The sequence below is a fragment of the Leuresthes tenuis genome, unplaced genomic scaffold, assembly GCF_036924035.1.
Source record: "Leuresthes tenuis unplaced genomic scaffold, fLeuTen1.0.hap1 SCAF_23, whole genome shotgun sequence".
Classification (NCBI taxonomy): domain Eukaryota; kingdom Metazoa; phylum Chordata; class Actinopteri; order Atheriniformes; family Atherinopsidae; genus Leuresthes; species Leuresthes tenuis.
The window spans coordinates 2,440,978-2,468,331 of NW_027325377.1; the positions used below are offsets into that span (position 1 = coordinate 2,440,978).

Below are 27,354 nucleotides of genomic sequence, written 5' to 3' on the forward strand. Positions count from 1 at the left end.
GAGTCTTTGTGAGGAAACAGAGGAATGCTTTCCTCTCCCAGCAGCTGGTTCCCAGCCTCATTCACCTCAACACTTCATCGGAGCTTTTTCAGGAGCAAACAATGGACTCACTCAGCCAGCTTAACACACATCGGCAGAAAGAGGTTAATTATGGAGAAGGACGGACAAAAAAATAGATGTGAATGTTTGTCTGATTAGTCTTTGTTATGGAAACCTTTTCAGGACTCGGCCTCCTGCTGTCGGTGGAAAGCTTTTCACTTTTCCTGCATCGTCTGATGAAAAAGGAACATTTCAGCTGCAACCGAGCCTCAGAAACACCTAAAACTGCAGGAAAGCGTAAAAGGAACGGCCTGAATGCATTTCCAAACTCCCACAATGCCTTGCTTTCTCGCTGAGCCTCAGAGTGGCTCAAAAGGAGAAGAGGCCTCGCCATGAAAGGAAGGAGGACCGCGTTCATCACTTCAAACAGCCTTTGAAGGGTGGATCAGGTGCTGGAGTGGATCTCAGACTGAGGCGTCTCCATCACCAGCAGAAGAAGAAGAAGAAGAAGAAGAAGAAGAAGAAAGTTCAGATGTGGAGAATCAACCAGAATTATTTGGATTGTGTCATTGTTCCAGTCCGAGTTAGAAAGCTAAAATAACGACACATTCTGCCTCTTTTTAACAATATCACACAATGTTTGGGGTCTTATTGAGACAGACTTTGGTATAAATACGGTTTAAGCACAGCGGCTCTCTCTCTCAGCGCTGTTTTCACCCTTTTAGTGAGGTTTAGCAGCTGTTCCTCCAGCTCTTGGTCTCTTTGGTCTAAATATGTCTTTAAGCACAGCGGCTCTATGTATAGATACAGATAGTTACTCTATTGATCCCAGAGGGAAACAGGTTAGCAGTTAGCTGTAAGTTAGCAGTTAGCTGTGAGTTAGCAGTTAGCTGTAAGTTAGCAGTTAGCAGTTAGCTGTGAGTTAGCAGTTAGCTGTGAGTTTGCAGTTAGCTGTGAGTTAGCAGTTAGCTGCGAGTTAGCTGTAAGTTTGCAGTTAGCTGCGAGTTAGCTGTAAGTTAGCAGTTAGCTGTAAGTTTGCAGTTAGTTGTGAGTTAGTTGTAAGTTTGCAGTTAGCTGTGAGTTAGCAGTTAGCTGCGAGTTAGCTGTAAGTTTGCAGTTAGCTGCGAGTTAGCTGTAAGTTTGCAGTTAGCTGTAAGTTGGCAGTTAGCTGTGAGTTGGCAGTTAGCTGTGAGTTTGCAGTTAGCTGTAAGTTTGCAATTAGTTGTGAGTTAGCAGTTAGTTGTGAGTTAGCAGTTAGCTGTGAGTTAGCAGTTAGTTGTGAGTTTGCAATTAGTTGTGAGTTAGCAGTTAGTTGTGAGTTTGTAGTTAGTTGTGAGTTAGCAGTTAGTTGTGAGTTTGTAGTTAGTTGTGAGTTAGCAGTTAGTTGTGAGTTAGCAGTTAGTTGTGAGTTTGTAGTTAGTTGTGAGTTAGCAGTTAGTTGTGAGTTAGCAGTTAGTTGTGAGTTAGCAGTTAGCTGTGAGTTTGCAGTTAGCTGTAAGTTAGCAGTTAGTTGTGAGTTAGCAGTTAGCTGTAAGTTTGCAGTTAGCTGTGAGTTTGCAGTTAGCTGTAAGTTTGCAATTAGTTGTGAGTTAGCAGTTAGTTGTGAGTTTGTAGTTAGTTGTGAGTTAGCAGTTATCTGTAAGTTAGCAGTTAGTTGTAAGTTAGCAGTTAGTTGTGAGTTAGCAGTTAGCTGTGAGTTAGCAGTTAGTTGTGAGTTAGCAGTTAGCTGTAAGTTAGCAGTTAGTTGTGAGTTAGCAGTTAGCTGTGAGTTAACAGTTAGCTGTAAGTTAGCAATTAGCTGTCAGGAACAGGAAGGAGTTTTGCATGATATAGAGGCTTTAAATCTTCTCATGTCCTTCATGTGACATGAATGAACATTAAATTCCAAGGAAACAAAACTAAGGTTTTAGTTTGTGTGGTTGGTTCTGATTCACTCTTGGATCAGGACCAGCAAAGAGTTGGTGCTGAAGTTAAGCAGGTTTTCCTGCAGGTTCTGGGTTTTTGAGGCCGCTGAGAAACTAATATTTTAAGAAGATATTGATCCCGATCACTCGGGTTGGGGTGACGTTAAAGCTGTAAAAAAGCTCTTTCAGTGCCATCTTTATCCGGTATTTCTGGGTCAGACCCGTGTTTCTCGCCGCCTTATCTCGTCTTTCTTGTTTTTCTGGCTCTGATGACGGTCTAAACTCCATCAGTTATCGCTCTGCTGTGTTTGAAGCTCCTGTCTGAGCGTTTTAAAGGTTTTTGCATCATCGCCCTGACTGGACCTGGTCCTGGGTCAGATGTTGGGGAGGTGGAGGGTTATCCAGTTAAGCTGAGATGAGCCGTCTCGGTGCCTCTAATCCCGCCGTCCCTCCCAGATCTGATCTCAGCCACAGATCTTCAGCGCAGCTCGAGGCGTCGCTGCTTTAATGCTGATAATGCCTTTCTGGTTTGTGGGGAATATAAGCTCCGAAAATCCCTTTAATCAAAGCCACAGTGAGACAAACATTAGCCGAGTAAAGCCTTAATGCTGCCGCTTCCTTGTGTTTCAGATGTGGTGGCGGTTAAATTGACCTCCTCCTGAGCGGCTGATAGCAACACTTTGGGTTTCTGTTGCTGCTTTGTGTGCAAAGCTGTGAGCTTTCTTCACTTTTCTGTTATTTACAGAGCAGTTTGGGGCGAATTAATGGAGCTATCAGAGCAGCCTCCTGAAGTGGAAACGTGGCCTCGAGCTTCGTTTTTAATGCAGAACAATCTGAAACACGGCTTCTTTTTATTCAGTCCAGCCTTCATGGTCCAGGCCTGGAACACTTTTTAGTTTTAAAGGTTTAACTTGGATTAGATACCAAACCAGAGAACCGTTCAGGCCTGGTCCAACAGCCCTGAAATGAGAGGGTGTCGCCTCCAAATGATGCCTCGGGACCTCAGCCTGAGGAGCTGCTCAAACCGAGCTAAACCGAGCTAAACCGAGCTAAACCGAGCCGGTTGGTGCTGCTTTAGAGGCGAAGTCTCAAAGAAATCCTCCTGAATGGAAGCACAAACACAGATGGTCTGATCCAGCCTGGATGCTGCACAGGTGGAACATTTGAACGTTAAAACGGTGCAAAGCTGTGAAATAAACGCCTCTTTCTGTGCATCAGATCTCCTAAATGTAGCGGCTGGCATTTCAAAGCTTAAATGCTCTCGTCTTCTTCAGACTTTTTGACCTTTAAGACGAACCCAAAGACAAGAAGATGGAATTAAAGCTTGAGCAGCGAGGCATGCTGTGTCCAGCAGCCTCTGAGGTAGCGGGATCGCACCACCGAGCTGCGTTGGGCGCCTTTCATCCTCCTGTTGGCTCATTACCGCTCCTGCTCTGCTGAGACGTTCAGTGGAGAAAACAGAGAGCTGCGAGTCTGAGTCACCCAGCTAAAAATATCAGCCATGTCCTGCTCTGTTTCTGCCGGGCTGCGCTGACCTGTGAGTCAGAGCTCCAGCTGGAGCGGTTCTGCTGCAGCCGGCGCTCAGGCGGACCAGCGGACCGGAGACGTCTGACAGGGAGCCGGCTCCAGCAGGTCCCAACAAAATGGCTGCTGGGTTCTGTGCAGATGTGCAGCAGGTTCTGTTCTGCATCTGATCAGATTCTGGACCTGAAAGCTCCTGAAATGTTGAACTCTTCTCGAGATAAGATCGAGAAAATGATGAAACATCAGAGAAAATCTGATGCATGAAACCAGATGAAAGCATTTTATATCATTTTATAGAGCAGCAGGTACAGATGAGAAGAGACGTGCACGTGTGCACGAAACAATGTGTGCACGAGACAATGTGTGCACGAGACTTAGATGTGTGCACGAAACAATGTGTGCACGAGACAATGTGTGCACGAGACTTAGATGTGTGCACGAGACATGAACGTGTGCACGAGACTTAGATGTGTGCACGAGACATTGTTTGCACGAGACTTAGATGTGTGCACGAGACGTGAACGTGTGCACGAGACTTAGATGTGTGCACGAGACATTGTTTGCACGAGACTTAGATGTGTGCACGAGACGTGAACGTGTGCACGTCTCAAACGTGCACAAGAAGCAGTTCTTCATCACTGATCTAAAGATTTAAAATGAAAAAAGATTTTTGACGTTTTCTGTATAATTTCTGAATAAACTCAGAAAATAAACTTTACTCTAATAACTCTTTAATATAATATAATAAATATTATATTATAATATAGTAATAAACTCTAATAAAGCTCATAAAAAGCTGTGAAAGCAGCAGGTTAAACAAACGGGTCAAATGACTGAAGATGGAACATCTTTGACTGTTTCTCCTCGGGTTCATCAGCGTGTTGCGTCACCACCGCTCTGCGCTGTCTTTGATGCACGAAACGTGCACAAATTAATCCACAAGATGTGAAACTGAGAGCTAAAATGCTTAAACAGGAGGTTCGGTCCGAACAAACTATTAATTTGGGCCTTTTTAGGTGAAATATGCGTCAGGATTCAGTCCTTTCCAGCCTCAGATGTGTTCAGAAAAAGGCTTTTCTGGCGGTTAAGGTGGGAGAAATGGTTAATTTCTGATCCGCTCACAGCAAAATGAAGTGAAAAAAGCAGGAATAAGTGTTGAAATATGAGGAAAGCATAGTTTAAGACAGTTAAAAGCCTCAGATTTGGACAGATTTATTCTTTTTGAGGCGCTCTTTGAAGCAGAAGGAGGTTAATGACTCTAATAATCTGACCTGAGATCAGTCCAGAGGGTCAGAAACTGTGTTTTGACCCTCTTTAACCTTCACCGTGGACACGTGTGGCGCCTGTGAGGGTTTGGACGTGGCGTGCAGCGCTGCTTTGACCCGCCTCTTTGCTCCGGCTGCAGCCAGAAGACGGCACGGTTCGTACGCCGCCGCCGCCTCGCTATTAATAGTCCTGCCGAGCTTTAAATATGCGGCTCTGTAAATAAACCGCTGCTGGCTGGGAGGCAGCAGCACTGCACGGGCCGGGCCTCGCCGCGCCGGCCTCGCCGCTCCGCGCTCGGTGCAGATGCAAACATTAAGCGACCTGACAGGTTTCTGGCGTGCGAGCGGCTGCTGATGCTGATGCGAGCTGAGGGGGATCTCCTGGCTGCAGCTCAGATCCGAGGCTGCTGTTCCCAGCGCTTTGGAGGAGGCGGCGAGCCTCTGTGGCGGGCTGGAGTGGCGCCGTCACAGGCGGAAAAGCGTGTTTGCTTAATCTCTGAAAACGTGCAGTCGAGTTGCCTGGCAACCGAAGAGTCATGACTTAACAAAAGCAGCAGGAGCACGTCTTTGAATACTGATATTCAAGGTTTAAAAATGGCCTTGAATGGAGCCCCGTGTTTGAGTCAGGCGTTGCCTTCAGGTTCACCCGTTAAAAACAGATTTCATCCTGCTCAGACACTCGGGAGCAGTTGGTGTTGACGACTCGAAGGTTTGCATTTCTGATTATCTTCATTTAAAACCCTCTGGATGCAGCCTCGGTGCTTTCAGCCTTAAAGAGGCTTGTTTCGGAGGATTTTGTCACTTTAAGCTCACACAAAAGCGTACGGCGGCAGGACGAAAACTGCTCCAAAGCGACCTTGAAAGCAGCGTCTGAATCCCCCCCGAGCTTCGACATTTGTTTGCGTCTCTGGTGAATTTATGAGCCTGGATTTAAGCCTTAGAAAACAGGAACTGTTACACTGTTGAGGTCAGAGGAGCAGCCCACTCCAGTCCCTTTGGATCAGAACCGGTGGCAGGTGGCAGGTGTTGGGCCTCCTCTCTGCAGCCTTCAGCCTGTAGCATTGGTGCTGTGCTATCGTGCTAAGCTAACTGGGTTAACGGTGGATTCCTGTTTTCTTTACGGCGTGTTACAGTAAAAACTGTCCCTCCGAGCTTCCGTTCTTGGTACAGTTTGCTTGGTTTGGTCTGTTTTTGGTCCACAAACCAACCATCTAATAGGGCTGAAGGATTTTTATCGATACCGTGATATATCGATATTTTGTTTCCAGATAAAGTATCGATTTTTAAAAAAAAATTTTTTTAGCAAACTTTATTGAGAAGTCAGACGTTACAATTAGTGAAAACACAGAAGATTAACATAATACAAAACAATGTCGGGGGGGGGGGGGTCACATCATACAAAACAGTGATAAATTAGTTAATAAAAATGTTATATAAAGTGAATAGCTCAGTGGTTTTAATGGCTCTTCTGTTTATAGAATGTAGGATCGTTGAAATGTGTTGTTTGAGCTCCTCAAAAATGAAAAAACATGGTTTGTGATGAGAGACTTTGGATTTGTGCCTGTGGTATTTAGCAAGTAAAACAAGCAGGTTGATGATGTAATATTAACAAATCAGATGCTAACTTCCGCTTCAGATGCTAACTTCGACTTCAGATGCTGTTAGCAGATGTTAGCTGATGTTAGCTGTTCAGATGCTAACTTCCGCTTCAGATGCTGTTAGCTGTTAGCAGATGTTAGCTGATGTTAGCTGTTCAGATGCTAACTTCCGCTTCAGATGCTGTTGGCTGTTAGCAGATGTTAGCTGATGTTAGCTGTTCAGATGCTAACTTCCGCTTCAGATGCTGTTGGCTGTTAGCAGATGTTAGCTGATGTTAGCTGTTCAGATGCTAACTTCCTCTTCAGATGCTGTTAGCTGTTAGCAGATGTTAGCTGTTGTTAGCTGTTCAGATGCTAACTTCCGCTTCAGATGCTGTTAGCAGATGTTAGCTGATGTTAGCTGTTCAGATGCTAACTTCCGCTTCAGATGCTGTTAGATGTTAGCTGTTGTTAGCTGTTCAGATGCTAACTTCCGCTTCAGATGCTGTTAGCTGATGTTAGCTGTTCAGATGCTAACTTCCGCTTCAGATGTTGTTAGCTGTTAGCAGATGTTAGCTGATGTTAGCTGTTCAGATGCTAACTTCCGCTTCCGATGCTGTTAGCAGATGTTAGCTGATGTTAGCTGTTCAGATGCTAACTTCCGCTTCAGATGCTGTTAGCTGTTAGCAGGCTTTCTTTGGGCATTCAGAGTTTTCTTTCATAGGGTTTTACAGCTTCTCGTTAACAGAACAGAACCAGCGTCCACCTTCTGGTTCAGCTTTTCTTTAAAGGTCTCTTAGCCTTCCTGGGGCCTGGCTGACATATACCAGCACATAAACATCTCAGTGTGGCCTTGTGCTGCATTCAAGTACCGCAGAGGTGGAAGCTCAACCTCTTTGCTTTGATATTAACATCAAATCTCATCATTATTAGAACTGAACCACGTCCTAGCAGTTACATGTTTTATATCCGACTTCTATCCCGTCAGAAGCTACAGAAACACACATTGATGAATTATTGATCATATCAGCAACAGCTCTGAGTGCTGCCTGATTAAACAGTTCTCAGTGGTATTAAGCAGCCGTTCAGGACCCGATAATTCATTATATCCTGAAATGTGAAGACCTGGATGCGTGTTCTCTTCACATCGGTGTACATTTGGGTTTAAAACCTGGTGATTTTTGTTGTTTCCACCCGGTTCTGATGCAATCCTGCCGGTTCTGAGCTGCTTCTGTGGGAGTGAAAGCAGCTTTGTCCTTGTTAAATGTTGTAAAACACACAGGGGAGGTTAATTCTGAAGAGGTTTGTATTTATTTAACCTCGTGATGAAGGGCAGCCTGGTGGAATAAATGCTTTTGAAGCACATCAGCTGAAGTTGTGAATATAAAATGATTTATTCATCAGTGTGTGATGAAGGTTTTAGTCGTTCTTCTTCAGCTGGTTCTGGTAAAACAACAAACAGCTGATTAAGAGCCGCACAATCAAGCCAGAGTAGATTGTGTTGGGGGGGGGGGGCGTCCTTGCTCCGGCAGTCAGGCACTAACAAAGAGCATCGCGTAATAAATGGGACTTTAATTTGTCTCTCCTCGACAAGGTCGCTGTGAGCGATGGCTGAAAAGCAGCGATGAGGTGTGGCGTTGGACCGAAGAGGAGGGCGAGGTGTGAGGAAGGGTGAATCCACCAGGAAGTGACCTCTCCATCTTCACCGGCTGCATGTGAATGCATCGGAGCGGGAGGAGGGAGGGTTGTGATGCTTTGTCGTCCTCATGGCAACAGACTGACGGTGTTCGTTTTTCACCAAACTTCAGGAACTTTCTGTTTCTTCAAAGTCTCATGATGAAGGAAGGAGTGTTGTGGTGGATTCATTAGCTGTGAAAGTTCGCGTTTAGTGCGACCATCTGCAGGTAGACGCTGATGTGGGGCTGAAATATGGTGAAAAACCATAAAAACAAAGCGATTTACCTGAATAAATGTGTAAATATGACTTCGGTTTCTGATTGGACGGCTGTTTAGTGATCTGAGCAGTCGGGCTGCAGAGTTGTTGGCCATAAGCTGGTAACGACATCTTGTTGTGGGCATGAAGAAACGGTCAATGTGACCTCACTGAACTGGTCTAAAAAGAAGTTAAAGTCTGACCTAAAGCAGACAAAACTCACCCTAAACAAAGTAAACTGGTCTATAACTAATTCAAAGCTAATGCAACCTCGTCTAAACACATTTCAGAAGAAAGTCCAACACTGGTTTGAAAGTAGTTTGAATTTATCTGAGATTATTACTCAAAAATCTGTCCAAAAGATGGTTCAGAACCCTTTAAAAACCAGCACAATGATCAAAAACTAAGTTCAGAGCAGGTCCAAAACCTACTAAGTTTAAAAACTTGTCGAATCTAGTCTAAACCTATCCAAAAGCATGTTTAAAACCTACATCTGTCACCAATCAAGTACTGAGGAAAAAAGCAGTCCAAAATCCAAAAATTTGGTCTCAAAATGGTCTAAAACCCATCCAGAAATAAACCAAAACAGGTTTAAATCAAGTCCAGAACTTGACTAAATAATGGCTCAAAAGCAAGTCCAACACTGTGCTGAAACTGGTCAAAACAAGTCCAAAAGCATGTTCTAAACTAACCGAGAACCCAACCAGGAACCCTGCCAAGAACCCAACCAGGGACCCAACTAGGGACCCAACTAGGAACCCAACTAGGAACCCAACTAGGGACCCAACTAGGAACCCAACCTGGAACCCAACTAGGGACCCAACTAGGGACCCAACTAGGGACCCAACTAGGGACCCAGCCAAGAACCGAGCTAGGAACCCAACCAGGAACCCAACTAGGAACCCAACTAGGGACCCAACTAGGAACCCAACTGGGGACCCAACTAGGAACCCAACTAGGGACCCAACTAGGAACCCAACTAGGGACCCAACTAGGAACCCAACTAGGGACCCAACTAGGGACCCAGCCAAGAACCGAGCTAGGAACCCAACTAGGGACCCAACTAGGGACCCAACTAGGGACCCAACTAGGAACCCAACTAGGAACCCAACTAGGGACCCAACTAGGGACCCAACTAGGGACCCAACTAGGAACCCAACTAGGGACCCAGCCAAGAACCGAGCTAGGAACCCAACTAGGGACCCAACTAGGGACCCAGCCAAGAACCGAGCTAGGAACCCAACTGGGGACCCAACTAGGAACCCAACTGGGGACCCAACTGGGGACCCAACTAGGAACCCAACTAGGGACCCAACTGGGGACCCAACTAGGAACCCAACTGGGGACCCAACTGGGGACCCAACTAGGGACCCAACTAGGGACCCAATTAGGGACCCAGCCAAGAACCCACTCCATCTATGACGGTGCAGGTCACCACGTTAGGTTTGCCGTGAGTTGATGATCTTAGTTAGACTAACTAACTAACTAACTAGCAGCTGGCAGCAGCCAGTTTCCTGGTTAATCTGCTCCTGGTTCTATCTGAGATCATTTCTCACATTTTGGACTGTTTTTGCAGGGGAGCGAAGCGCTCCGATCTCCTCCTGATCGGCCCTCGGTGCCCACAGCCGACTCCATCGGTGCCTCGGAGGGACTCGTTTAGCCCTGGGTTCACCGCTCGGTGCGCCCTCTGACGTGCGCAGCGTTTACACGTGGCCTCACCAATGTGAGCAGCGCTCAGAAAGCAGCTGAATGAGGCTCCCATTGTGCTGAATGAAGAAGAAGAAGAAGAATGGCCGCTCTGAGCTGTGTTTTACAGGCTGAACTTTCAGCTACCTTCTGTAAATGCATTCAAATTAATTTCCTGTTATTGCCTCGCTTATCGGAAAGTCACAGAGACGTAAACAAAGATGCGGACAAACGGTGAAAAGCAATTAAAAATAAATGGAGTTTGGTCAGAAGTGCCTCAGAGGGGGAGATAAAGGCTGCTGCCTGCTTTTGCTTTTTCTTTCTGCTGCTGTGGACTTTTTGTCGCCGTCCTGCGGCGCCATCGCCCTAAACGGCCAAATTAACCCAATTATTCGGAGCGAGCTGAAGTGGCGCTGCTGCCTTCAGGCTTTGTTATTTCTGAGGTCTGCATATCCATATTGTCTGTGCGCAGCTCTGGGCTGTGTGGCCCTCTGTTCACAGCTCTGAACACTCAGCTGAATCGGGCAGAGTGATTACTGTGCGCTTTGCATTAATGAAAAATAATGACTCGGTTGGCAGAGTTTGTTTTGTCGGCTCTCTTTAACGTGGCATGAGCCTGTGCTCCACAGCAGAGCGACACTTTAGACATGAAAAGAAAAGCCCCGGCACACTTTGTTCCTCCTGTCATGCAACCAGCAACAATAGTTCTCAAAAGAAAGCTCGTTTCCGTAGCAACATGCCAAATATAACAAGGCCTGTGCTCGCAGAAGAATAGAAAGGAGGTTGTTTGACTGGAGCAGGGCTGCAGGCCTCGTCTCTGATGGCATCCAGAACACACAGCAGCTTTCTGAGGGGTTGTTTTCTGATGATCATGGCAAACATGTGGTGCTGTGCAACAGTTAGAGGTGTTCGGGTTCTTCTGTCGCCGTCAGAAAGCATCTGAATGCTCCGAATTTATCTCATAAAGAACAGGAAGTCCTGAAGTCAGCATCGTGGTTTAACCTGTCCAATATGAGTCTAAAACTGATCCAAAACCAGTGTTAACCTGGTCTAAAACCTGTCCAAAACTAGTCTAAAACTGGTCTTAAACTAGAGAAAAAAAGAGTAGAAAAATATTGTTGAACTCCCTTCTGACATCAGTGTACAGTTGGCCAAAGATGATCCTAAAATCATTGTAAAACTAAACCCGTTGTTTGAAATCAGCTCAAATCTGGTTCAAAATGGCTGTAAACCAACTATAAAAGCTGTATAAAACCTGGTGTTAAGCTAGTCCAGAACTGGTCTTAAACTAGTCCAGAACTGGTCTTAAAATAATCCAGAACTGGTTTTAAAATAATCCAGAACTGGTTTTAAAATAGTCCAGAACTGGTCTTAAACTAGACCAGAACTGGTTTTAAAATAATCCAGAACTGGTCTTAAACTAGACCAGAACTGGTCTTAAAATAATCCAGAACTGGTCTTAAACTAGTCCAGAACTGGTCTTAAACTAGACCAGAACTGGTCTTAAAATAATCCAGAACTGGTTTTAAAATAATCCAGAACTGGTCTTAAACTAGACCAGAACTGGTCTTAAAATAATCCAGAACTGGTTTTAAAATAGTCCAGAACTGGTCTTAAACTAGACCAGAACTGGTCTTAAACTAATCCAGAACTGGTCTTAAAATAGTCCAGAACTGGTCTTAAATTAGTCCAGAACTGGTCATAAATTAGTCCAGAACTGGTCTTAAAATAGTCCAGAACTGGTTTTAAAGTAATCCAGAACTGGTTTTAAAATAATCCAGAACTGGTCTTAAACTAGTCCAGAACTGGTCTTAAAATAGTCCAGAACTGGTCTTAAATTAGTCCAGAACTGGTCTTAAAATAATCCAGAACTGGTTTTAAAATAGTCCAGAACTGGTCTTAAAATAATCCAGAACTGGTCTTAAAGTAGTCCAGAACTGGTCTTAAAATAATCCAGAATTGGTTTTAAGGTAGTCCAGAACTGGTCTTAAAATAATCCAGAACTTGATTTAAACTAGTCCAGAACTGGTCTTAAATTTGTCCAGAACTGGTCTTAAAATAATCCAGAACTGGTTTTAAGATAGTCCAGAACTGGTATTAAACTAGTCCAGAACTGGTGTTAAACTGGTCCAGAACTGGTGCTAAAATAATCCAGAACTTGATTTAAACTAGTCCAGATGGTGTTAAGCTAGTCCAGAACTGGTATTAAACTAGTCCAGAACTGGTGTTAAACTGGTCCAGAACTTGATTTAAACTAGTCCAGAACTGGTTTTAAAATAATCCAGAACTGGTTTTAAGATAGTCCAGAACTGGTCTTAAAATAATCCAAAACTGGTCTTAAACTGGTCCAGAACTGGTCTTAAACTGGTCCAGAACTGGTCTTAAACTAGTCCAGAACTGGTCTTAAGATGGTCCAGAACTGGTTTTAAAATAATCCAGAACTGGTTTTAAGATAGTCCAGAACTGGTTTTAAAATAATCCAGAACTGGTCTTAAAATAATCCAGAACTGGTCTTAAAGTAGTCCAGAACTGGTCTTAAAATAATCCAGAATTGGTTTTAAGGTAGTCCAGAACTGGTCTTAAAATAATCCAGAACTTGATTTAAACTAGTCCAGAACTGGTCTTAAATTTGTCCAGAACTGGTCTTAAAATAATCCAGAACTGGTTTTAAGATAGTCCAGAACTGGTATTAAACTAGTCCAGAACTGGTGTTAATCTGGTCCAGAACTGGTGCTAAAATAATCCAGAACTTGATTTAAACTAGTCCAGATGGTGTTAAGCTAGTCCAGAACTGGTATTAAACTAGTCCAGAACTGGTGTTAAACTGGTCCAGAACTTGATTTAAACTAGTCCAGAACTGGTTTTAAAATAATCCAGAACTGGTTTTAAGATAGTCCAGAACTGGTCTTAAAATAATCCAAAACTGGTCTTAAACTGGTCCAGAACTGGTCTTAAACTGGTCCAGAACTGGTCTTAAACTAGTCCAGAACTGGTCTTAAGATGGTCCAGAACTGGTTTTAAAATAATCCAGAACTGGTTTTAAAATAGTCCAGAACTAGTGCTAAAATAATCCAGAACTTGATTTAAACTAGTCCAGATGGTGTTAAGATAGTCCAGAACTGGTCTTAAACTGGTCCAGAACTGGTTTTAAAATAATCCAGAACTGGTTTTAAGCAGTCCAGACAAACAGAACAAAGAATATGGTCTGAAACATCAGAATCAGAAGCATTTATTGTCAATAACAACATTGCACGCAGATTGAAATGGCGTTTATCCAACTCCAGTGTGTGAAGAAACATACAGAAGTTAGAACGGCCCACGGGGGCGCCACCGGTGCCCAATATAAGATCCCGCTAAAGTTGGTTTACAATCGAGCCAAAACCAGTCCAAATCCAGTCTTCTATTGAGCTGAAATGTCCTCTTTTGGAAACGTTTGCAGGTTGTTTCTCAGTCTGTCTGAACAGAGCTTTAAGGATCTAAAAATGTGAATTAGCTGGCGTTGGCCATGAATATTCATCAGATTGCTCCACACGCAGCTCTTTGATTGATTTGACCTTTTGATGGAGGAAATCTGCTGGAGTTGGAAGCAGCAGCTGATTAGTTTGACACGAGTGTCTCCGTCTTGAAGCCTTTCTGTCTGCCAACGTCTTCAGCTGAGCTGGGAACTGAGCTCTTTATCATGACACCAGATCACAGCTGTTGTTACAAACCTGTATACAAGCAGCTTTCTCTGATCTGTGAGACTTCCTGATGAAATAAGTAGAAAAGAAAATGAAATTTCCTCTCACGGTGTAGAGGGCAGTAGTTTGAAAGCCAAAGCTTTCAGGCTCCCAGAAGAAACTCTATGGAAGACAAATCAGAGAGGCTGAGATTGAGTCAGAAAATTGCTTCTTCAGTAGAAACGAGTGTTCGCAGGGAAAATTGGAAGCCTGTGGAACATTATGTGCTGGAACATTACACAGAAATGATCAAAGCCTGAAGGAATTACTCGTTAGAAACTGAACAGGAGTACAAAGGCCTGATTTCAGTGAGAAATCTCCCCCCACAGCGAGCCTGAATAAACCCACAGCTTTTAAAACACACTACACATGGTAATCTGTGGGTTCCTGGAGTTGTCTTTGTCGAGAGAAGCCAAACAATCGGCTGAAAAACAGGGAGCTGCTTTCTGCTGTGATTCACCACCAGTGTCCTGGAACTGATGGTATCTGCTGGTGCTGATGGGAGGGTGATGATGTAAAAACCTGTAAGAGCAGTGAAAGAAAACCTGTTTTCATCACGCCAGCGGCTCAATGTCAAGGTCATTTATTCTGATCCAGTTTAAGTTAAGTTCCAGATATAAATTAAAAATCCAAACGGAACCGAGTCCATGCCAGTTTAAAAAAGTGCTTAATATCTGTCCAACAACCAGTCAAAACCAGCATGAAACAAAGTCCAGAAAATATCCAAAGCTCCTGAAAAACTAGTTTAACATCTGTCCAAAACTCAGTCTAAAACCTGACCAGAACTGGGTCAGAACACAATGAAACCAGTCTAAAACCTGACCAGAACTGGGTTAGAACACGATGAAAACAGTCTAAAACCTGATCAGAACTGGGTCAGAACACGGTTAAACCAGTCTAAAACCTGACCAGAACTGGGTCAGAACACGATGAAACCAGTCTAAAACCTGACCAGAACTGGGTCAGAACACAATGAAACCAGCCTAAAACCTGACCAGAACTGGGTCAGAACACGATGAAACCAGTCTAAAACCTGACCAGAACTGGGTCAGAACACGATGAAACCAGTCTAAAACCTGACCAGAACTGGGTCAGAACACGATGAAACCAGTCTAAAACCTGACCAGAACTGGGTCAGAACACGGTGAAACCAGTCTAAAACCTGACCAGAACTGGGTTAGAACACGATGAAACCAGTCTAAAACCTGACCAGAACTGGGTCAGAACACGGTGAAACCAGTCTAAAACCTGACCAGAACTGGGTCAGAACACGGTGAAACCAGTCTAAAACCTGACCAGAACTGGGTTAGAACACGATGAAACCAGTCTAAAACCTGACCAGAACTGGGTCAGAACACGATGAAACCAGTCTAAAACCTGACCAGAACTGGGTCAGAACACGATGAAAACAGTCTAAAACCTGACCAGAACTGGGTCAGAACACGATGAAACCAGTCTAAAACTGGATCAGAACTGGGTCAGAACACGATGAAACCAGTCTAAAACCTGACCAGAACTGGGTCAGAACACGATGAAACCAGTCTAAAACCTGACCAGAACTGGGTCAGAACACGATGAAACCAGTCTAAAACTGGTAAAACTTTCAGTTTAAAGCCAATTCCAAAACAAAGTCTAATCTAGTGCAGCATAGGTCCAATTCTGAGTCTAAAACCAGTTCAACATCTGTCCAAAACCAAGTCTGAAACCAGTTCAACATCTGTCCAAAACCAAGTCTGAAACCAGTTTAGAACCTCAGGAAAAGCAAAGCCAGAAGAAAACCAAGCATATTTTTGTCCAAGTCTTCTCAAAAACGAGTCCAACTTCTGTCTCGAATCCATGAAACAGGACAACAAATTTTAAACCAAGCTGGACAAAATGGACCTCGTTGAATTAAGATTGAAACGGTTGAAAATCAGTCCAAAACCACATTTAAGACCGTTTGAAAAGGAAATTAGTCCAAAAACCAGGTTTAAAAGCGTTTTAAAAGGAAATGAGTCCAAAAACCAGTTTAAGACCATTTAAAAAGGAAATGAGTCCAATAACCAGTTAAAGATGTTTTTAAAAGGAGACCAAGTTTAAGTCCAATTGAAAGAAAATCAGTCAAAACTAGTTTAAGACGTTTTTAAAAAGGAAACCAGTTTAAGACCGTTTAAAAAGGAAATGAGTCCAAAAACCAGGTTTAAAGGCGTTTTAAAAGGAAACCAGGTTTAAGTCCGATTTAAAGGAAATTAGTTTAAAAACCAAAACCAGTTTAAGACGTTTTTAAAAGGGAAATGAGTCCAAAACCAGGTTTAAAATTGTTTTAAAGAAAATCGGTCCAAAACCAGTTTAAGACCGTTTAAAAAGGAAATGAGTCCAAAAACCAGTTTAAGACCATTTAAAAGGGAAATTGGTCCAAAACCAGTTTAAGACGTTTTTAAAAAGGAAACCAGGTTTAAGACCTTTTTAAAGAAAATCGGTCCAAAACCAGTTTAAGACGTTTTTAAAAGGGAAATGAGTCCAAAACCAGGTGTAAAATTGTTTTAAAGAAAATCGGTCCAAAACCAGGTTTAAGACCGTTTAAAAAGGAAATGAGTCCAAAACCAGTTTAAGACCGTTTAAAAAGGAAATGAGTCCAAAAACCAGTTTAAGACCATTTAAAAGGGAAATTGGTCCCAAAACCAGTTTAAGACCGTTTAAAAAGGAAATGAGTCCAAAAACCAGGTTTAAAGGCGTTTTAAAAGGAAACCAGGTTTAAGTCCGATTTAAAGGAAATTAGTTTAAAAACCAAAACCAGTTTAAGACGTTTTTAAAAGGGAAATGAGTCCAAAACCAGGTTTAAAACCGTTTTAAAGAAAATTTGTCCAAAACCGGTTTAAGACCGTTTAAAAAGGAAATGAGTCCAAAAACCAGTTTAAGACCATTTAAAAGGGAAATTGGTCCAAAACCAGTTTAAGACGTTTTTAAAAAGGAAACCAGATTTAAGACCTTTTTAAAGAAAATCGGTCCAAAACCAGTTTAAGACCGTTTAAAAAGGCTTTTGTCTCCTGTTGGACGGATTCAAACATTGACCTAATGATGCCTTTAGCTGAGGTCAGTCCACTCTGGCTGGAGCATGAACCAAATTTGATCACGATGCTGATTAAATGTTTCTGTCAGGACCAAAGTGGTGCAGACCTGGCACGAGTTAACCACCATTTAGTCTAAAAAACGCTGCTCCTCAGCGTTGGTGTGATCTGGTACAGCTCTGCAGAAAGTCCAATTGAAAGAAAATCAGTCCAAAACTAGTTTAAGATGTTTTTAAAAAGGAAACCAGGTTTAAGTCAGATTTAAAGAAAATTAGTCCAAAAACCAGTTTAAGACCATTTAAAAAAGTTAATGAGTCCAAAAAACAGTTTTAAAAGCGTTTTAAAAGGAAATGAGTCCAAAAAGCAGTTTAAGACCGTTTAAAAAGGAAATGAGTCCAAAAAACAGGTTTAAAAGCGTTTTAAAAGGAAATGAGTCCAAAAACCAGTTTAAGACCATTTAAAAAAGGAAATGAGTCCAAAAACCAGTTTAAGACCATTTAAAAAGGAAATGAGTCCAAAAACCAGTTTAAGACCATTTAAAAAAGGAAATGAGTCCAAAACCAGTTTAAGACCATTTAAAAAGGAAATGAGTCCAAAAACCAGTTTAAGACCATTTAAAAAAGGAAATGAGTCCAAAAACCAGTTTAAGACCATTTAAAAAGGAAATGAGTCCAAAACCAGTTTAAGACCATTTAAAAAAGGAAATGAGTCCAAAAAACAGGTTTAAAAGCGTTTTAAAAGGAAATGAGTCCAAAAACCAGTTTAAGACCATTTAAAAAAGGAAATGAGTCCAAAAAACAGGTTTAAAAGCGTTTTAAAAGGAAATGAGTCCAAAACCAGTTTAAGACCTTATAAAAAGGCTTTTGTCTCCTGTTGGACGGATTCAAACATTGACCTGATGATGCCTTTAGCTGAGGTCAGTCCACTCTGGCTGGAGCATGAACCCAATTTGATCACGATGCTGATTAAATGTTTCTGTCAGGACCAAAGTGGTGCAGACCTGGCACGAGTTAACCACCATTTAGTCTAAAAAACGCTGCTCCTCAGCGCTGGTGGGATCTGGTACAGCTCTGCATAAAGTCCAATTGAAAGAAAATCAGTCCAAAACCAGTTTAAGACCGTTTAAAAGGGAAATGAGTCCAAAACCAGTTTAAGACCATTTAAAAAAGGAAATGAGTCCAAAAACCAGTTTAAGACCATTTAAAAAAGGAAATGAGTCCAAAAACCAGTTTAAGACCATTTAAAAAAGGAAATGAGTCCAAAAAACAGGTTTAAAAGCGTTTTAAAAGGAAATGAGTCCAAAAACCAGTTTAAGACCATTTAAAAAGGAAATGAGTCCAAAACCAGTTTAAGACCGTTTAAAAAGGCTTTTGTCTCCTGTTGGACGGATTCAAACATTGCCCTGATGATGCCTTTAGCTGAGGTCAGTCCACTCTGGCTGGAGCATGAACCAAATTTGATCACGATGCTGATTAAATGTTTCTGTCAGGACCAAAGTGGTGCAGACCTGGAATGAGTTAACCACCATTTAGTCTAAAAAACGCTGCTCCTCAGCGTTGGTGGGATCTGGTACAGCTCTGCAGAAAGTATAAATCAACTGAAAGCTGTAAGGAGATGCAGGAATTCCCAGATTTCTGATGGTTTCCTGAGGCGTTTCATGGTCAGCAGCGGCTCCTCCCTCACTGATGTGATGGATTATTGTGTCTTTACACGGCCGACTCTCACATCTCTGCAGCAGAGACCAAAGACAATTTCATTTACCTGCAGCTAATGAAAAAGCAGTTTGTCGTGTGATAGCAGGGAGATGGAGTGGGATGTCCTGCCTGAAATGAATGACTCTGAGTTAACTGCAGCTCCTGAGGCGAACTGAGAGGCCGCTTTACGTCTGCAGCTCCTCAAACTCGAATCGTTTCCTCTGCAGGGATGTGGTGAAAACAGACTACCAGCGACTCTGTTACTGAAATAAGATATAAGCCAGGAAAGTGTAGCAGCAGATAAAGGAAAGAAACCTTCCTGTCACGAATGGCTGCTCAGAGCTGTACAATGATGTCTGTGTGGGGGCGCATTGACTTTTAAGAGCTGTTTTTATCCACTCAAAAGGTAAAAAAACCAAGAAAAATCCAGTAGTTTGTCTCGTCAGGAGGAGGAGTTCAAGTCCAAAAACATTTAGAGATGACACAGAATGCTAAAAGCCAGAGTGTTCCCAGGGTTTATCTTTGGGCTGACATGGACGGGTTCACAGGAAATAAAACCAATCACAGATGGGTCTGATGACTGCTTTATGGTCTGTGGAGTGACCTGAATGGATTCTTTCTGCTGGAATTTGTGTAATTTGACCAGTTTGAAGCATGTTTGCTGAAAAATAACGAGGAAAGATGGGTTGAGTTGTATTGTCCATGTTAGCATGCTAACATTAGCCTATTAGCTGTAAAGAGAGGCCAGCTGAGACTAATGGGAAGGTCATTTCTCTAAAACCTCCATATTCTTTGCATCAATTTTTAACAGACAAAACTAATTTTCTCACCATCGTAAACTTATCGAGTCCAAAACTATTAAAAAACAAGTCCAGCTCGTGTCCACATATCGGATCAAAAGTTTTACTTTAACCAGACCATAACCAGTCAAAAACCAGATGGAAACCAAGTCATAATCTGCACTAAAGGACCAGTCTAATACTAAGTTAAGATACTGAAATCTGTCTAAAACTAAACCAAAGGAACCCAAACAAAGTCAAACACCATTAAAAACAAGTGCAACATCTTTACAGATACCAGTCCAAAACCGAGTCTATAACCAGACCACAGACTGGAACCAGATTAATACCAAGTTTGGTGTAAAACAGCCAAATTGGCTTACACCAAACATCTGTCTAATTCATGTACTTTAATAAACTTAAATGCTTCAAAGCCAAGTTAAAGAAAGTTGAAAGACAGTCTGAAAGCAGTATGAAAGCAGACTGAAGCAGTCTGAAAGCAGACTGAAAGCCAGTCTGAAAGCAGACTGAAAGCCAGTCTGAACCCAGACTGAAAGCCAGTCTGAAAGAAGTTTGAAAGCAGACTGAAGCAGTCTGAAAGCAGACTGAAAGCCAGTCTGAAAGCAGACTGAAAGCCAGTCTGAAAGCAGACTGAAAGCCAGTCTGAAAGCAGTCTGAAAGCAGTCTGAAAGCCAGTCTGAAAGCAGACTGAAAGCCAGTCTGAAAGCAGACTGAAAGCCAGTCAGAAAGCAGACTGAAAGCCAGTCTGAAAGCAGACTGAAAGCAGTCTGAAAGCAGTCTGAAAGCAGACTGAAAGCCAGTCTGAAAGCAGACTGAAAGCCAGTCTGAAAGCAGACTGAAAGCCAGTCTGAAAGCAGACTGAAAGCCAGTCTGAAAGAAGTCTGAAAGAAGTCTGAAAGCAGACTGAAAGCAGTCTGAAAGCAGTCTGAAAGCAGTCTGAAAGCCAGTCTGAAAGCAGACTGAAAGCCAGTCTGAAAGCAGACTGAATGCCAGTCTGAAAGCAGACTGAAAGCCAGTCTGAAAGCAGACTGAAAGCCAGTCTGAAAGCAGACTGAAAGCCAGTCTGAAAGAAGTCTGAAAGAAGTCTGAAAGCAGACTGAAAGCAGTCTGAAAGCAGTCTGAAAGCAGTCTGAAAGCCAGTCTGAAAGCAGACTGAAAGCCAGTCTGAAAGCAGACTGAATGCCAGTCTGAAAGCAGACTGAAAGCCAGTCTGAAAGCAGTCTGAAAGCAGTCTGAAAGCAGACTGAAAGCCAGTCTGAAAGCAGACTGAAAGCCAGTCTGAAAGCAGACTGAAAGCCAGTCTGAAAGAAGTCTGAAAGAAGTCTGAAAGAAGTCTGAAAGAAGTCTGAAAGAAGTCTGAAAGAAGTCTGAAAGCAGACTGAAAGCAGTCTGAAAGCAGACTGAAAGCAGTCTGAAAGCAGTCTGAAAGCAGTCTGAAAGCCAGTCTGAAAGCAGACTGAAAGCCAGTCTGAAAGCAGACTGAAAGCCAGTCTGAAAGCAGACTGAATGCCAGTCTGAAAGCAGACTGAAAGCCAGTCTGAAAGAAGTCTGAAAGAAGTCTGAAAGCAGACTGAAGCCAGTCTGAAACCAGTCTGAAACCAGACTGAAAGAAGTCTGAAAGCCAGTCTGAAAGCAGACTGAAGCCAGTCTAAAAGCAGACTGAAGCCAGTCTGAAAGCAGACTGAAGCCAGTCTGAAAGCAGACTGAAGCCAGTCTGAAAGCAGACTGAAGCCAGTCTGAAAGCAGACTGAAGCCAGTCTGAAAGCAGACTGAAGCCAGTCTGAAACCAGACTGAAGCCAGTCTGCTGTCAGACTGAAAGCCAGTCTGAAGCCAGTCTGAAAGCCAGTCTGAAACGACATAGAAACCAGAATAAACCCAAAAACCCCAAACTGTCTGAACACCAGATTATAAATTCTGATTTTATTTTTGATAAATCACAACTTATTCCCAATAAACCCATTTTCCCACCTTTTTAAAATGTCTCTAACATTAAGCTTGGGCCAACATGGGCCCAAATAATTACTAAAAAACACTTTAAGATTGAAAAGCCATTTTAAATTTGGATAATTTGACACCTCCAACAGGAAGGAGGTGGAGGTCGAGGATAAAGCTTCATTGAAACTCTGACAAATCCAAAAGAAATGACGAATAATCTGATTGAATTCATCATCAGGGACATGTTGTGAGATGATGGCGTCGAAATTGGACCGCTGAGGCTAATTAGGTGTGAGATTGGACTCCTTATCAGCAGATACTCGTGGTTAAATAAGGCGTTACTCGTGGAGAATCCAGTTGGTCACTGCTGTCCCTAAAAGTTGTTTTAATTAAGATGTAGACACAGTATCTACAGGCATCTTGAGTGATGCTCCAGCAGACATGTTTTCCAGCTGGAGCTGTGAATATGAGAGCCACACCTCTAATTGAGTCCTGGCATGTCGGAGCATGTTTCAGCCTCATGCTGCCATCAGCTGCTCACTCTCCAGGGACTGGCCTTCCTCCTCCTCCTCCTCTCTGGGCCTCAGCCTCACACTTCCTCAACTCATCAGTCAGAAACCTCCCGTCTCCTTTGACTGACCTCCCCAAACACATCAGCCAGTGTCCTAAATTCATCTCCAGCCTTTCGTGTCTGGGCCTGGTGGAACATCATCATGCTCACAGCAGAGCACATTTTCTAACAGAAACACTTGCAGTCGTGTCAGAAACAAAGGCCGCCTCTGCCGGTTCAAAGATTTAACTCATCCGCACATAATAATGAAAATATGACATAATCTGGTCGTCACCAGGCACTGAAACTCGGAAACTCCAGCCTCAGACACACTGTGTCTTTATTTATGGAACAAAAACTGAGACAAAACACAGAAGCAGAGCGTGAACAAATAAAAGCAAGGCTCAGGCACACCTATATGGAGCAAATAAGAGGGTAATTGATCATTTTATCGATTAATCTGGGAATTCATTGAGTAATCTAAGAGAGAAAACAACAGGCCTCCGAAAATAACCGCAACAAAATGAGTTATTAAACTGCAAACATCTGTGTCAAAAGAGCTAAAAACGTCAGTCTTCACTGTATGTGAAGGTCTACTTCCTTTTGAAATCACCATAGCAACCGGTGACTCAACTGGTCCTTCCTCCTCAGTGAAAACTTCCATCATGGCCGACCCCCGTAGGCCCGACTTTCTCTGATCACGTACAGGAGAAGTTACTTTTTCAGAGCTGCATCTGTAAAGATGATTTCAGATTAAAGCACCGCATTAAAGATATTTTAATGTTTTAATGTTGAACAGAAACGGGTGAAACCGCTGGGTGTCGGGAGGAGGGCGATGGCGGCAGCTGGGCAGGTGTTCCTGTTTCCCACGAGGCTCCACGGTTGCGGCTTTGAGCCCGTCAGAGTTTGCCAAACGGCGCTAATGCGCTCCCCAGAAAGCCTCCCCTTCCAAATGCTAACAAAGGCTGGCCGTGTTTGTGTGCCTCCTGAACAGATGCTCTGGTTGTAAATAAGGGCGCCGTCGTTTGTTTTCATTTTGTTGCGTTCAGGGGAAAGGGAGGGGGGTGGTTTTCGGCGAGGAAACGGCATTCAGCTCATCTTCATCTGGTGAAACCTAACCTGGGATTTAGGAATGAAAGGCTGTTCTGCTGTGGCTCTGCTCCGGTTCACTTTAACCTCTTTGATTTGCTTCTGTCAGTAAAAACCTGATTCTGACGTCTTTAGTCATCCTTAAACTCCATGTTGTCATCAATCAAATGAGCGCTCAGAGCCACCGTACATGCAAACGCCTTCATCCAGCGAACACGTTGACGTGGTTTCTGAGCGCCGTGTGACACGGGAAAAGATTCTGCTTTCAGGTGGACTTCACAGAACCGCAGTAGCATCGGTGCTCGACGGCTGCATTGTGCCTCATATTGTGAATGTCTGCAAAGGATTGATCCTACTTTATGTTTAACGATTATTGTCACATGAGGGATTAAAAAAAATGCAAAAGAAAGTAGATCTGATTTGCAAAATATGCGGGAAAAGAGCTTTTGAAGTAATTCTGAGTGAACTGTCGGCATTTTGATCTGGATAAAAGTGCAGATGATGTAGAGTGGTTTGGGCCACTGTGGGATTATCTGACATAAATGACTAAAATTAGCCCCGTTTGGACCCGTTCATCCAAACATAACTCGTCCTGTTGGCAGAACTCAACACAGATGAGATTTTTCAGGAGAAGGCGTGAGAATCGAGCAATGAAAGCATATATATATATACATATAATAATATATATAATAATCCAATAAGCATTCTCACTGCTGTTTCGCAGGAACAGCTCTTTCTAGTTATTATAACTACTTCCACACACTTTAAGCAAATTAAACCATTTTTGCACAAAACGTTCAGCTCTTTCTGGACATGATGATCTGCTGATGATGGACATGAAACAGCAGTGAGAATGCTTATTTGCTGAATGGGTATAGCTGACCATGCTAAAAAAGCTGAAACTTTAGCACAAAGTTATTAGCTGAAGCTTCAAAGCACTTGAAAGGTATTTTTGAAAGGACCTGGTCTTGGTTGAAGACCTGATTAAGAACAGAAGGAGAAGAATTCAGTTGATAGTTTTAAATTCTGTTTCAATCATAATAGAATGATGGCACCTAAAGTTGTTGAGAAGAAGAAGGAGTTGAAAAGATGGAAACAAATTAGCAGGAAATTAGTTGAAAAAGGGCTGAAAAACTATTATTGAAGGACCTGGAGCTGAATAAAAGCTGAGAAAAACAAACAAACGACTTGAACATGTAAAAAGAACAGTGCTGAACACGACCATGTAAGGAAGTTAGTTATACATAGTTAGCTGGGGGGGAGTTTGAGCCTCCTAAGGTTTCACTGGTGGTTGTTAAATTTCAGGAGGAGGTTCATCGCTGCGTGGTGTGCATCAGAGAGGAGAAGGAAACAATCATTTTGTTCTCCTGGAAGCGCTGCGCTGCATCTCATTGGGCTGAAATATTTCCAACTAAACCAGCTATTTACAGCTGAAACAGTCAAACAAGTTTGACTCTACCTGGATCCTTTCTAGAAGTAAATGAACCCCCATGAATGAAGTTCGCTGCAAACGAAACAACGAAACCCTCATTGCTGTTTTCAAGCTTTTCTTTAGCCCTAACCCACCCTGGAAGGGTTTTTTATGAAGGAATAACAATAAGTGCTTCACGTAAAAAGAAAATGAGCCTTTTTACGAGGATAAATTTAAAATGAACTGAATAAATGACAACTTTGGGAAAACAAATGAAACGACGATGAGTTAAAAAGTAAATAACAGATGAATGAATTAAAGAGATGTCAGTAAAACGTTTGAAGGAAACTCGTTGCTAGTTAAATTCTGATGGAATGACAACATTAAAGCAACACTAGAGAAGTTAGTGAACCTTAAAACTATGAGCCTCTGACGTTTTTTACATAAATTAACTGAGATGCCACAGTTTGCTTTGGTTTATGGTCTGTCAGCTGTAGGTGGAGCCAGAGAGCAAGAAATTAGCCAAATTTATTCATGTTCTTTCAGCATAAATATCAGTTTCACGATATTGTGATCAATGCTCTAAAATGTCGTTTAGTATTGGGTTAAAGACCAAATGTGTCACGTTATCTAATTTGTTTAAAATACAAAAATTGGTCCTTAACACCAGGAAGGTAACAAACTGATGTTAGCTAGGTAATTAGCGGTGCTACCTGCCTCTGTGTTAAACCCAAAGTAAGTTTATTTCACCGATGCTACACAGGCTAACGCTCGTAGCTGGCTGCAGAAGTTCATTTCAAGACAGCCAAGGTCGTCTCTGAGGTTTTAGCCTATTAGCCTTTTAGCTATTAGCCATTGTGGTTTAGCCTGTTAGCCTTTTAGCTATTAGCCTTTGTGATTTAGCCTATTAGCCTTTTAGCTATTAGCCATTGTGGTTTAGCCTATTAGCCTTTTAGCTATTAGCCATTGTGATCGATTGTTAGTTAGCCACAAGCAAGGTTGATTAGCCACACGGTGATTAGCATCAGCAAATCAAAAAGAAAATTAACAGCTCGGACGCGAAACTTAAAGGTCAAAATGTTATCTGTAACTATGTTACTGATAGCATTGAATGTGACCAGTAATATCTCAGCTGGACCCACTGTGTGACCTGGTTACCTTTCAGGAAACTGAAGCCGTTCTGAGAAGTGAATCGTGTCGGATTTTACCGTTAGCTGTAGCCTAAACAGCAAAAATAAGGCAGTTTGACTCTAAACAAAGCAGCTGTCGTGTTCTATAACTGTTCTGCACAGTCGGCTACACCAGGGTGAGGTCCTGACCCCCCACTGTTGGATGTACAGGTGGATGAAGATTACCGTTAGCTTTAGCCTAAACAGCAAAAATAAGGCAGTTTGACTCTAAACAACACACATCGCAGCAGAAAAGAAGAACCGATATGAATGTTTGTTAGATTCTGAGATGAAAATAAAGATGTTTTGACCAGATTCTGCTTCAACCTTAAAGTTTAACACGTTTAGTTTTTATTTTTGTGATAAATAAAGACGTGAAAACGTATTTCACAGTATTTATCTGCAACACGACGGGCCAAATGTTAAAGTCTGCATCGATCATACGGTTCCCCGCCTGGTCTCTGCTGTAATCCTCACCAATGAAAGCTGGTTGCTGTTCTTCGGTGCTGCCAGGCTGACTTAAACCGCTTCAGTTCAGAGCCACAGACAGACTTTATCACCTGCATATTGAACGCATGCGTTTAGTATATTCCTCAAAATGTCAAAAACAGCAAAATTCAGCAAAATTCAGAAGTTTCCTAAACGTTTCTCTTCTTTCTTTTGCAGAATCAGACGTTGTGCAAAGGCCTCAACGAGCTGCAGAACGGTCAGGTAGGTCAGCTCCTCGCTGTGTTTGCAGGTTGTTCAGAGCCTTCAAATGCAGCCGACATGTTCTGATCCGGTGCTTCAGAACCAGAAGAATCGGTTTGTTTGATGGGAGTGGAAAGAAGAAAACTGTTTGAGTTATTTTCTTTGCAGCATCAATGGTTCTGATCCTTGTTTTTTTAGTGAGATAAACCAACAAGTCGGGTTTAAAGAGGATGAAGCCGAAGCAGGATGAGTTTAGTCCGGTTCTGGAAAGGTTTTGTTCATATTTTGCATGGATTCTGGATGTTTTTATGCAGGTTTTAGGATAGTTCAGAGAATCAAACGGCCTCTGTTGGAAGAGATCGGACAGATTTATCTGTTGTTTAAAGCTAAGACTGGAAATAAGAAGTTGTGCTTTGTAAAGATGAATCTGCAGTTTGAAACTTTGAGGCTCGGTGAGACGATGAAGCCTCTCAGACAAAGGCAGGAGAAGAAGAAAACTTTGACTTATTTTTAATGTTCTTTGCAGCATCAATGGTTCTGATCCTTGTTTTTTTAGTGAGATAAACCAACAAATCGGGTTTAAAGAGGATGAAGCCGAAGCAGGATGAGTTTAGTCCGGTTCTGGAAAGGTTTTGTTCATATTCGCTCTGGATTCAGGATGTTTTTATTCAGGTTTTTAGGATAGTTCAGAGAATCAAACGGCCTCTGTTGGAAGAGATCGGACAGATTTATCTGTTGTTTAAAGCTAAGAAACGTGTGCTTTGTAAAGATGAATCTGCAGTTTGAAACTTTGAGGCTCGGTGAGACGAGGAAGCCTCTCAGACAAAGGCAGGAGAAGAAGAAACCTTTGACTTATTTTTAATGTTCTTTGCAGCATCAATGGTTCTGATCCTTGTTTTTTCAGTGAGATAAACCAACAAGTCGGGTTTAAAGAGGATGAAGCCGAAGCAGGAGGAGTTTAGTCCGGTTCTGGAAAGGTTTTGTTCATATTCGCTCTGGATTCAGGATGTTTTTATTCAGGTTTTTAGGAAAGTTCAGAGAATCAAACGGCCTCCGTTGGAAGAGATCGGACAGATTTATCTGTTGTTTAAAGCTAAGAAACGTGTGCTTTGTAAAGATGAATCTGCAGTTTGAAACTTTGAGGCTCGGTGAGACGATGAAGCCTCTCAGACAAAGGCAGGAGAAGAAGAAAAACAGCCGGAGAGGTTTAATTTCAGCGCTGCGATTCATTACGGAGTCTCTGGCGCTGTGGCTTTCTGCAGGAAAGAGGAAACCTAATTAAAATGAAGTCTGGATAATTGTTGCGGAGCGTCAGTGTGTG

General features: G+C 42.6%; 1 protein-coding gene across 2 annotated transcripts in view; it reads left to right on the top strand.

Moving 5' to 3' along the window:
* phf21b (PHD finger protein 21B) overlaps positions 1 to 27,354 on the top strand; it is a 135,454-nt gene that overhangs the window by 30,297 nt on the left and 77,803 nt on the right. For both annotated transcript variants that reach the window (XM_072377812.1, XM_072377813.1), the window contains exon 2: positions 26,010 to 26,054. In XM_072377812.1, coding sequence (XP_072233913.1) covers positions 26,010 to 26,054 — 45 coding nt within the window. The remainder of the gene's footprint in view (positions 1 to 26,009; positions 26,055 to 27,354) is intronic.